At 34.1% G+C, this 12,835-nt stretch overlaps 4 protein-coding genes across 6 annotated transcripts in view; 2 read left to right on the forward strand and 2 right to left on the reverse strand.

The window, feature by feature from the left end:
- The window catches only part of mnb (minibrain), a 74,530-nt gene extending 67,761 nt beyond the window's left edge, over positions 1 to 6,769 (forward strand). For all 3 annotated transcript variants that reach the window (XM_014231116.3, XM_014231114.3, XM_014231115.3), the window contains one exon: positions 1,617 to 6,769. In XM_014231116.3, the coding sequence (XP_014086591.2) occupies positions 1,617 to 2,884 (1,268 nt within the window). In that variant the 3' untranslated portion in view covers positions 2,885 to 6,769. The remainder of the gene's footprint in view (positions 1 to 1,616) is intronic.
- On the reverse strand, positions 5,017 to 6,653 carry LOC106615102 (cytoplasmic 60S subunit biogenesis factor ZNF622). The gene is made up of 3 exons (XM_036376994.2): positions 6,150 to 6,653; positions 5,711 to 6,082; positions 5,017 to 5,649 (listed from the first exon to the last, which is right to left on the reverse strand). The coding sequence occupies exons 1-3, from the start codon at positions 6,651 to 6,653 to the stop codon at positions 5,299 to 5,301; spliced, it is 1,227 nt and encodes a 408-aa protein (XP_036232887.1). The 3' UTR covers positions 5,017 to 5,298.
- Positions 6,770 to 7,124: 355 nt separating the features above from the next.
- Positions 7,125 to 12,835, forward strand: part of LOC106615096 (box C/D snoRNA protein 1) — a 36,561-nt gene continuing 30,850 nt past the window's right edge. Inside the window, exon 1 of the mRNA XM_036376996.2 lies at positions 7,125 to 7,332. The gene's annotated coding sequence lies outside the window, so the exon portion shown is untranslated. The remainder of the gene's footprint in view (positions 7,333 to 12,835) is intronic.
- Positions 7,396 to 8,553, reverse strand: Aven (Apoptosis and caspase activation inhibitor). Its single transcript, XM_014231162.3, has 2 exons — positions 8,409 to 8,553; positions 7,396 to 8,334 (listed from the first exon to the last, which is right to left on the reverse strand). Exons 1-2 carry the CDS (start codon positions 8,435 to 8,437, stop codon positions 7,518 to 7,520), a joined length of 846 nt encoding a protein of 281 aa, XP_014086637.2. The 5' UTR covers positions 8,438 to 8,553; the 3' UTR covers positions 7,396 to 7,517.

Consider the following 12,835-nt stretch of genomic DNA (forward strand, 5'->3'; position numbering starts at 1 on the left):
ATTTAATTTTTTTTTATTACTATGTTTTTGTTTTTGACAAAAATTATTTTTTTAGCAAAATTAAATATTATTTTTAAAAAATTGTAATTTTTTTTGTGTTAATACTCTTTTATTTTTAATCTTTCACGAATTTGATTTAATATTTTTCAATTAAAAATTATCGATATCTGCCGCAGATGTAAGTGCATACCAACAACAAGCAACACAAAAACAAATATAAATATTCGTTTGCATATTTTTCGAAAACACAAAGGAAAATAAAGCAAATGCAAATAGTAATATTAAAGAAATGGGCGAACGAGCGTAATTTAAGCAAACACACACACACACAAATGCATGTATGTATTTATAAAAAACAAACTTAAGCATAAAACTTGATGAGTTTAAGTTTATAATTATAAAAAACCAAACACTTATTACCAACAACAAAAAAGTAATTGAAAACGGAAAACCAGCAGCAACAGCATTAAGAACTCATAAACAAATAATAATATTAATAAAAGTAACAATGCAAATAATAAAAATAATAAATAAAAAACTTAAGTATGTAAACCTAACAAAATAATAATAATTAAAGCAACTGCAAGCTGAAAATTTGCAACAGTTAAGAGTGGAAATCGAGAATAAGCATTATAAGTTGAAAAAAAAAATTATTAACAAAAAAATTGCAAAATCTTTAATAAAAATATTATGATATAATCAACCAAAAAATGTTGTTGATTTATTGCGCAATTTTTGTGCGCATTTTTATTCAATTATTTTTACGTAAAAACTTGCTTTTTCTCATTCACATGCAGCTATTGACGGAAGCTGAGTATGTAAGGTGTTTTATATACATATGTATTAACAAGTGTATTAATAATATATTTCATATAAGAGTATAATACTTATCATTAAAAATATTTTTTTTTATTAAGTATTTATAAAAATAATAAGAAAAATAAAAATATTTATTTATAATATTTCATTGAAATAATTATTATTTCATATCGAGAATAATAAATTTTTTCTATTGAGAATAATTATTTTTTATAAATTTTAATAATTATATTTCTTTTATAATTATGTGTTTAAATTGCTTGCTAAAATAATAATTAATATTTTATTGAAAAAAATATTAATTTATATACAGAATAATTATTTTTATATATGTATGTATATGTATTTTTATAATTATTTAAATAAATAATAATTATTATTTTATATTGAGAATAATTATTTAGTATAAATTTTAATAATTATATTTAATTTATAATTATATTTTTAAATTTTTATAAAGAATTACTTGCTAAAATAATAATTATTAATTTTTTATTGAAAAAAAAAAATTAATTTATGTACAGAAAAATTATTTATATATATATATAAGTATTGTTAATTTTTTTTCATAAATAATAATTTTTAATTTTTTCATTGAATAATATTTTTTTTTGTAATATTTTTTAATATAGAAGATGTAAGTTACAAAATCATATTTTTTGATAAAAAAAATATACTAATTTTATTGCTTTCAATTCAATTCATTGCCATCATCTGTACAACAACTTATTACTCTCTTTATTGCGCAAATTTTCCACTATTTTAAATACCCCGCTCTCTCTCGCTCTCTCTTACAGGCATGCTTCTGCATCTCGGCACGCACTCCTCCTCCTCGAACTTAGCCGCGTCCAATTCTTCCGCGCACAGCAACAGCAACAACAGCGGCAGCCAACAGCAGCAACCGAACAGCCTCGGCAGTTTGAGCGCCAGCAACAGTTTAACAGGTCTCCATCATCCCAACAGCTTGCTGCACGCGCGCAGCGGTTTGCGCGGCAATGCCGCACACGCCGCTGCGTACTCCATGCCCAAGTCGATGTATAAGAATCAACAGCAGCAACAGCAAACACAAGCTGCGGCGCTGCTGGCAGCGCAACAGGGTCTGCAGGCGTTACTATCGCCTTCGGCGTCGAGTCACAATAGCATTGGCAGCAGCGGCAGCAATAGTAATTGCAATCAGAGCAACAACAACAACAATAATAGTAACAGCTATCCGCATGCCATGGACTGTGATCCGCCGCAGATGCCACCGCCGACGCGCTTCATCAGCACCATGTCCAATTCCGCCTCTGCCTCGTCGTCCTCAAATAGCAGTAACAGTGGTGTCGGCGGCGGCAGCGTCAGCGGCAATAGTAGCGCCGGTCGCATGCGTGCAGCGCATCACACATTTATTGCACCGCCACAGAAGCCGCCACATGCTGCACAACAAACACAACAGCAACACCTCGCTTCCGCACAACAGCAACAACAAGCGCCCACGCAACACAACAGCTATGCACCCACCTCACTGCCCGCCGATTTGGTGCATCATCCGCTGTCGTCGGCTGCCTCCCATCTTATGATGACCGATTCGAGCGTCATAACAGCCAGCGCGGCTGGGAATGCTTCTGGACCGCTCTCCTACACATCGCTGTTGTTTCAACAACAACAACAACAGCAGCAACAAGCACAACAGCAACATCAACAGTCGCAAGCGTCCGCTCATATGTACAGCTCAATGCCGATACAGCATATGATGTCCGTCGGTGACATGTCGCTACAGCATCACCACCTGCAGCAGCAACAGCAACAACTCGCACAACATCAGCGGCGTGGTGGCAGCGTGGGTGGCGGCTTTGGCGGCAGCAACAGTAGTTTGATAGGCGTTGGTGGCGGCAGCAGCCTCATGAGCGCCAGCATGTCAGGCAGTGCCGGCGGTGGCATGAGTAACGTCAGCGGCAATGTTGGCGCTGGCGGCGGTAGTGGTGGTGTTGTCAGTGGCACCAGCGGTTCCAGTGCTGGCGGTGCTGATGCCTCGTCGCCTATGGTAGGCGTTTGTGTTCAGCAGAGTCCTGTAGTTATTCATTAATTAGTTGATAATGATATATACTACATACATACATACTATGTATATTTATGTGCATAGGCATACAGACTATGTGTACGAGTATATGCATATTATAAATATATTTGTATTTAGTTTTAAAAGCGCGTTAAACAATAGCGAAATTCACCACAAGCACCATACCAGGCACACAGCGCATTTACCTGGAACGCAAATGCGAGCAATTGTCAAAGCAATCAAAGTTCGATGTGTAAAAAGTGTGGACTTGGCAGTTCGTTGCGCCAGTGATGGTGATTGCTGGTATTTCATTTCTAGCAGGCATGATGAAATGCAAAAAATGCAAAATTTTGAAATTCGTATGAAATCCACATACGTTCCACACACAAAAAAAGTTTTGTGTTGTTATTAATTGTACAAACGCTAAGCACTATTTGAAACACACAAAAGTTGGCATACACATATGTGCCACACGAAAAGCCTAAACTTGCAAGTTTTGCAAACTATTTGATTTTTACCCATAACCATTGGAGTGTATACATATTTTGTGCAGGGAAGTTTATAGCCATGAATTATTCAGAAACGTTAATGAACATACAGTTAGTTCGAGTGAAGCACAAAAGTTTCAGCAGTTGCGGTCAAGCTTCGACAAAATAAGGTATGCATTTTCTGTTTTGTTTTACGTTAAATCAGTCTAGTTACCATTGCAAATTTAACAAGTATACATAATTGGAAGTTGTGGAGAGTAAAGCAAAGGATAGTATGCATTAAATTCAAATCTCTCACGAAACTGCGCTCTACATTAGATATTTGGAAACATTGCCAAAAACAAACAATATCACAAAACAATTAATTGCAATTTGAATTATGATCCACTTACTTTTGTATGCAATTTTACAAAGTTTAATGCTTTAAAATTAAGTTTCTATAGCGTTTTAAAACATACAAAACATTTGCGCGCGATTTGTAATGCAATCCACATGCGTTCCACTACAAATTTCACTCTGCTTTGCAAAACAGCGTGTATAAAAAGGTGTCCACAATATTGCATACACATTTTTAACGATACACACATGCAATCCACATAAAAATGCTTTGATAAGTGTGCTATTTCACTTGGTGGTTTTACAGTCCACAAACAACTCATATATACAGTTGTATCTAATGAGTTTACAATATGCATAAAACTAAACACAGCGAAATCAAGAAATCCAACCAGGCGCATATTTAGAAGAATCACATGCACTTTTCCCTCCCAGATATATACATACATATGTATATATGTACATATTTATATACAAAATATTCTTTGGTGCACTTATGAAATTGTGCTAACAACTGCCGGCAGCAAACATTTCTATACAGATTGTGAAAGAAATTTGATTTCGTTCCAATTTCTCTACCTTTAATTAGTTGTAATTTAAAACTATAATAATACAGTTATTTTGTTGCCTGCCTGCCTTCAATGGTTATTAACGTTAACGTAAAACAGCACGTATACGATTATATTCGTAACGTCAAACTTAATTTGTTGACAACAGAAACAGATTAACTAAATAATAAATATATAGTAATAATTCTATTTAGACTATTTGTATTTCTTATTATTATTATTTTGTTTTTGCGCTGTAAAATTGTAAATGCAACAACGTACATACTATTTTTTCCTTTTTTTTTGTTGTTTCATATTTTTTGCTCAGCCAATCGACACTACCTTACTTTGTATTTTAGTGTAGTCACTTACATACATACATACTTGCATATGCATATAAATATTATTTTTCTCGCAATTTATTAATAAATAAATTATTAGTTTAAGACAGTCTAGGAAAAATGCCCGCATGGCATAACAATAACAACAGCAAGCAATGCTTAAGAAAAAAAATAAATAAAAATTACAAAAAAAACTACGTTTACGTGCGCAAAAATCTCTACACACATAAATACTAAATATTTAATTACAATGCCTATATTACACATATAGTATATATACATACATATATTTCATAAGGAATATACAAATATGATATATGATAAGTCAAAAAAAAATTTAATCTACTTTGCAGTTTTATTTTCTACTACAAAAAAGAGAGTACCGCTAATTTACGGTAAACTAAAGGAAACTACACATGCGTAGTAAAAGAAAATACAGTTAAAAATTGTTTTAGCACAACCGCCGCAACGTCATTTATTTACTACTTTGAGCTATGTTATATTTCACGTTATATGCTAAAAGACAATGTTGTACACATATATATACATAGGTATGTATTTACGAGTATAGGTATAAAAGTGGCTTTAGAGTTTTGGCGCATAACTTTTAGCTACCACAATCAAAATCAAATTGTTTTATGCTAAATTTCTTCACTTGAAAATTACAGTTTTAACATAAAAGCACTTAAAAGCATAACCAGCAAGTTTTAAGAAGGCTTCCCAACAGTTTAGAACATGACTTGCGCGCGATAATGCTTCTGAAATTTGTTGGCTTTGCAGCCAAGTTTCATTTGCCATTTCGCTTGTACGCGCTTCATGACGTGTAAGTCGCGCGCTTTACGCGCAGCCGCTTGCTGTTGCATATTACTCCAGCCCAAAGCGCGATATTCGCTAAGCACCTTATGCAGGCGACGATCCGATTTCTTCGGCACAAGCGCGTGACTTGGATTGAGTCGCTGTTTGTAGTAGCGCAACAGTGAGCGATGTCCGATGACAGCGCCGGAGGGTAAAACCAATTGATATTCATCGCCATCAAGCAGATCGGGCACCACTTCCTCATCGACATTCATGCCTTCTTGCTATTAGGTTATATAGCATATTAATTTAAGTTAAATACTTTATTATTTTATTCACACTTACGTGATCTGGATAACTGGAACTGTAATCGTAGTAATCTGCATATTCGGCTAATGCTACACCTTCGTGCAACATTTGGCAGTGCCCTTTGTCTAACATGTGTTTACGTACCGCATCTAGCGTATAGAATGTTTTGCCGCGATCGTTGCACCAGAGACATATGAAGTAATTTGCGACTTTTTCGCCCAAGTAATTTAGCAGTCCTTCTAAGTCAGTGCAGAATTCTGTATCGGGTATGAAGAATGAGTGCGCAATGGACATGTGTTTTAAATTCTCAACCATATCTTCGCTGACGTGTGGGCAGAAGAGACAGTCCTTTTCGCTCAACGGATTTACAGGCAGTTTCTCCCACTCATCTGAATCAATTTGCTCAGTCTATATAAAAATAATAATAATCAAACATATGTAAATATTTTTTTTTGTAAATTAAATTTGTTAATACCTCCTCCTCTTCCACAACCTCATAGTCTTCGTCATCATCGTCATCCATATCTTCGTATTCATCCTCTTCATCTTCTTTCTGTTGTTGTTTCTGTAATGCAAATTTGCCCTTGCCTTGTGCTGCTGCAACTAACGCTGGATGTGGTTTCTGTGGCACTACACTCTTTTTCGTTATCTCTGCACTTTCGCCTTTATGTTCTTTTTCGAAACGCAATAGATTTTCTTTATGTTTTTTGCTATTTAGGTGATTATCATGGGCTTTCTGATTGCCAAATTGCTTGCGGCAGGCATTGCAATAGAAGCTCATTTGACTCTCTTCCTCCTCGATCGCCTTTTCTTGCCGCATACGCAGCACACGCTCTTGGAATTGTTCGGCACTTATTGCTGGCAGTTCAGCAACGCGACGTTTTAGATTAAACCGATGCCAATCAGTTTTGTAATGGTCCCGCTGTATATCCGCCGAGGCAAATTTTACACAGCAATTTATGCATGTAAACGCTGACATATTGATTCTGATAGTCTCTTACAAGTGTCCAATTCCTAAGTAATATGAAATTTAGCTGCGAATTACTAATAAATAACAAATTTCACAATTAGTCTCAACTGAAAAGGGCACGAAAATAGTAAAAATTAAAACAAAGACACGTTCTGCAAAACAATGACAGTTCTATCGCGTTGCCACATACACTAAAATTTTTATAATATTAATTTTTAAGTATTTTTTGTTTGTGTCTCTAGCATAAATTTTTTAAAATAAAATTAGCTAAAATATTTTTTATGTGAAAATAGAAAATATGGTTTTCAATTATAAATAAACAAAAAAATTTAAAGTTACATATTGGAAAAAAGCTGCGAAACAAAATCAGAGGAATTTCGCAGCAGGGTATTGCATGTAAAACGAAAGACGGGTATTTTTGACGTTAGCTAACTGTGATTTACTTTAAAGGCGAACGATTTATTTGTTAAAAAATCAAAATTAAACTTTTAACAACGTTAATTTACCTGTTTGATAATTGTTAAATTAAAAAAGTCAAACTTTTCACAAGAAAATGGGTATGTTTATATGTATAGTTTGATTTGTGATAAGCAAGTGAGTTTCTATGTATCGTTAAATATTTTTCACACCTGCCGGAAGTGCACGCTTTAAGTAAATTTGAGATGCAGACAAAAAATTTATAATTAAGGTAAGTATAATTTCATTTATATACCTTAACCGCGTATATATTAAAACAATCATCCATACTAAATACTGTATGTATATATGCGAATGTATTTTGTATTTATATTGCAAAAACATCTCGACATAGTCCTCACTTCAACCAGAGAACGTAAAATATACAAATATAATGATATACGTTCTCTGCTTCAACTATTCCTCCAACACATTATCTAACCACTCCTGTATGTCATCCTTGTTTGCGGCAGCGTTCTCATTTGCATTATGTATAGGCGCCGCTTCATTCTCAGCGCCAGCACCACTGCCACCACTGATGTCCACTTTTGTAACAGCAGCTGTCGCTAAGTTCAGCAGCTCATCTAATTCATCGGGTGCATTAGTTTCACTTTGTTCCACATTTGCGGGCTTAACACTATTCTGTGAACGCCCGGAGCCACTTTTTCGACTACCACTATTAATTTTAATGCGTGGATTTGTCTTGTGCTCATGCAGTACATTTTGGTAGTTCTTCTCTGCCACCTCGGCAGCTTTTTCCATCGTCTGCAATTGTTCGCGCGTAAACATGGAAGCCGCATAATCCATGCGCTTATAGAACGGTATCGTTTGCAAGCCAACATTTAATAATTTCAAATTTAATGTAAAATACTGACTAGCTTCAGTGCTGTCCAACAATTGTTCACCCTCCACTGTGTCCCAGTTTTTCTCAGATGAGAACTGGAAATATCCACCCACAGATGTCGGCAATTGTGCCATTAAACCGAAATCACCCGCATGCATTTGTGCCGATTCTGCTTCATTCAAATCATTATCTTCATCATCTAGCGAATAGCGTCGTGTTTGTGGCTGTGGACGTGAAGTAGCCCAACCGCGTCGTGAAAAAAAACGTTCATCACTTGAATCGGCCACATCGACTACACCACGTACTATCTCCACCTGTGAGCTGGACGAGGTGTTATTATTCTGTTGTGTTGGCGGTTTTTTGCGATATTTTTTCATGTTGCCGCGTTTACTGCAATTCAGAAAAAGTTATTTAATTGATGACTTCATAAGCGCTAAGCTGTAACTACACTACACTACACTTACTCTTTCGATCGATTGTCCTTGCTTTCCATATTTATATCCTTATTTAGATGGCTGTTCAGCTATTTGTTTATGTTACTAAGGTGATCCGCCTGTTTAATGTGGAAAAGCACACAATGGTGTGCGCGGGGTATGTTCACTACATTGGTTAAACAGCTGATTGCTAGCAATGCGCTTAAGCAAAAAAGTTAGTAGTTTATTTGTGTTTATTATCAAAATTCAAATAAAAATATACAAATATTGGAAAATAATTTAATTTTTTTAATTACTCATTGTTTAAGTTTATTATATTAGAAATATATGTTTTTTCTTTTCTTTATATAATTATAATATACTATAAATTATATAATTTTTTATTTTACTATATATACAAATATTGAAAAAGATATTAAAATTTTTTTAAAGTTAGTTTATTATAAAAAAATATATATATTTGTATTTTTTTCACTAATTTTTCCATTAAAAATTAATCAAACCGTTCTATTCTATCTATTCTATATCTATTGTTCCATCTGCATAATAAATTCCCATACATGCATTCCAGCTTCGGGTGTATAAATCCGAGTTATTTCTATTTAACTATGTAGACCTGCGAGGCGTTGGAAAGAAATACTTGGCCGCATAAAAATCAGTAGACCCAACTGTCGTGGAAACGACAACCCTAAGTACATTAACTTCTTACTAATAATGCCAATTATTTTGCACCTCAGCTTCAACCAAAATCTTCATCAACACACTCAAACATATTATAGGTATAAGCAACGTCATATAAGTTTACAAGTTGATAATTTTTTCATGTGCATGCATAATTAAAATGAATAAATAAATGGCAAAGAAATTCAGCATTTTTAGCACGAAAAATTCACTCAAGAATTGGGTACAGCAAAGTTGTTGCAACATACAAAAACAGCAATCTCCCCCCAGAGTCACCGCTATGTACAACACACATACATATGTGCCTGTGTACCTATGTATGTATATGTATATGTAAATATGCATGTGCATCACCTTAACGGCAGTAAGTAGGAAATAAGTGAATGTTTTTGCTCGTTAGGCAGTTGCTGCTGCGCTTTTTAAATTGACAAAAACAAGAAAAAAATACAAGCAAAAGGTATGTGCACTTAGCGCACACCAATTCATATAAATATGCGTGTAAATGTATGCAAAAATATTACTTGCTATAAAAATACTGTTGAAAGAAAGCAGTCTTGCACTCCGCTGCAACCGAAAAAAGCTACAGCAAGTATGTAAATAACGAAGTGTGCGAATAAGTGAACAAAATGGCAGTTGCAGCGGCAGCAAATAAAAAATAATTGCAAAATATGAATTTATAATGAGATATTTATACAAATGCACAGCGACTCACATTTCTGCTTGCATAAATATGCATACGTCGCTGCTCATAAACTTTACCATAATTGTCCATACAGTTTTTTGCGCGGCTAGCGAAGCAAGCTCTTGCTTTTTGAAGCGACTGCAAAAGTTGTACAAGGACATTTCTTTGCATAAATTTAAACAGATTTTTTTCTTGCATACTACTTGTATATGTGTTGCACATTTTAACGTTTGTACGCTACACTGTATACTCCTGTTTTTTAAGTTATGTTTAAAAAATAATATTATAGAACAAAAGTTGTTAGAAATCAGTGTTATTATTTCGTACTCATGAGCAATAAATATCTATCGTTCGATATTAATTAGTTCGATTTTCGATTTTTTAGTACATGGAGACTAAAATTAAAAATGTTTATAGCCTGAACAGCGTATATTGAGTTTGCCACGTAGTTTGTAACACCCAAAAGTAACATCGGAGACCCTATAAAATATGTAGGTACATATACATATGTATATAAATGATCAGAGTGACGAGCTGAGTCGATTTTGCCATGTCTGTCTCTACGTTTGTCTGTATATAGCGAAATATCGATCTAAACTTTTGTTTTTTTTTCCTTTTCTCTCAAAAAATAAAAAAAAAGAATCGGCGATATCGGACAACTTTAGCTTTAGCTGCCATACAAACTAACCCATCAAAATCAAGTTCTTGTATGGAAAATCATTTTATTTGGCAAGATTTCTTTACGAGATTTGGCAAAAATTATTGCTCACGTTAACGCTACAAACTCCGAAGCTATTGTTCGGATCGGACTACTATAGCAAATAGCTGCAATGCAAACTGACCAATCAAAATCAAGATAAAGATCTTTTTATAACCTTTTATAGTATAAGAAATACACCTGTGAAGAGTATTACAGCAAACAAAGTTAAAGTTCTTTATTATTTTTACACAATTCTTAGCTATAAAATTGAATTGCGAAGTGTAGCTCAACAAGCGAGTCGCTTTAAACGTATAAGAAATGTGTTAAGAGCCTTAATTGCAATTTACAAGAAAAATCGCTGGAGCGGTTTGTTATAATTACTGTGTAAAATAAATTTTAAGTACATAGTTGCATTGCTCACTTCAGTAATAAAGCACAAAGATGCGGCCGGAAAACTTTCTTGCAATTTGTATGCAAATTAAAAAGAAATATGTCAGATTTACACATATGTAATGTAAAGTTCCAGTTATGTAGTATATACACAAGTAACAGTAATTAAAATAGTGCAGCGAACCTACATATATATTTTATTCTTCTGTTTGCATATTTTCTTCTTATAAAATAATTACATTTTCCCATATTCCTACAATTCACACGCTCTTGTGCACTGCTGCCTTTCATATTTCTTATTTGCCAATTTTAAGTATGCACTTGTTATGCAATTAAAGTGATATTCACTAAAAAAAAAATAAGAAAATACAATTGTCAAACAGCTGTAATCAAAGCATTAACACTATCTAGTGGCGTGATCTTCTTTCACACACAAACAACAAACAACCTCAACTGCAGCTCAGCTGTGTGCACCGCATTTTTGTTTACAAATAAGTGGCTGCCATTTGATTATTTTTGCGCTGCAACACACCCACCGCATTGTAGTTTGAAAGCATAGTAATTGCGCTTAAGCAAACAATAAAGCTGATTAATAAAGCCAAAAAAGCCTGGAAACGTAAGGGTGCATAAGTATATATTCGTTATTTATACGGTGCAGACAAGTGGCAAGTGACAAATGTGCTTGCGGTGGCAAGTGTCCTTTCATTAAATATATTTGCCAAATATTTTTGATGTGCTAAACCAACACAGTATTTTCTACACTACCTCAGGCGCTTTGCAACAACAGTTAACGCTAGTGAATGGCACAAAAAGCATTGCAGGCCTATTAACTCTACTTTGTGTTGAACTTCATCAATTCGTACATCAATTCGCATTAAATTAAGCGTAAAATATACAAAAGCAGTGATTTGTTACAACAAGTGCCCTTTCATTAGCATAAGCATAGAAAATAAAAGCAACAACACGTCTAATAAAGGACTTCCATACATACATACATATATGCACATACGGAGTTCACTCTCGATATTTCGGCAGTCCGCTACCTCAAACAACAATAACGAAAATTCGTGCAATATTTGTTAAAATAACAACAAAAACAAGTTAATAATACCTTTTACAAATAAAAAAATTTCAATACAAGAACTTGATTTTGAACGTTCAGGTAATATGGCAGCTATTTGCTAAAGTGATTAGATTTGCACTATTTCTTCACAGATTATACCTCTATCTTAAACAATAATTCGTGCAAAATTTCGTAAGATATCTCGTCAAATAAAAAATATTTTCATACAACAACCTCATTTTGATCGTTCAGTTTGTATGGCAGCTATATGATTTAGTGGTCCGATATTGCCGGTTCTGACGAATAAGCAGCTTTTTGGGGAAAAAAGAGCGTGTGCACAATTTCAGAACGATATCTCAAAAACTGAGGCTGTGCATGCCTAAATCGACTCAGCTCGTCAAACTTAATATACTCTGTTTAGGGTATAACAAGCATTTGCAAATTGAACCCTTAATAGTTATACTACTTGTAATTCATGTGCTATTGATAGCAATTGCAATTGTTGTGGTTGCCTTTTATAAATAATGCTTTATAGCTTTTTATATAATCACACATTTGTGTTTGTGCGCGTATTCAAGCATTTTCAACCCACTTTCTATTATACAAAAAAGGGCGTGTGTTTAACATATTGTCGTCATGGGTGTGTTTAGCGACTCTTTGACACTCACTACTCACCACTTGCGCATATTGCTTGCGATACTCTTGACTTTTGGTGAGCTGCAATTATGCGCGGCTTATTTTAGTTTCACATGCCTATTTTTCCAACAAAGCTATTAGTTGATAACGTTAAAGATAATCTTGCTAATTTATCGTATTATGTAAACAATGCCACAAATATAGAAAAGTGCAGAGAGCATCTTTATTACCACATATCGGCTGTCGCGTGAGAACATTGGACGGAAAATAGAACTTATCGTTACAGTGAGATTATAATCTTCTAC

Source organism: Bactrocera oleae, chromosome 5, assembly GCF_042242935.1.
Source record: "Bactrocera oleae isolate idBacOlea1 chromosome 5, idBacOlea1, whole genome shotgun sequence".
NCBI lineage: Eukaryota > Metazoa > Arthropoda > Insecta > Diptera > Tephritidae > Bactrocera > Bactrocera oleae.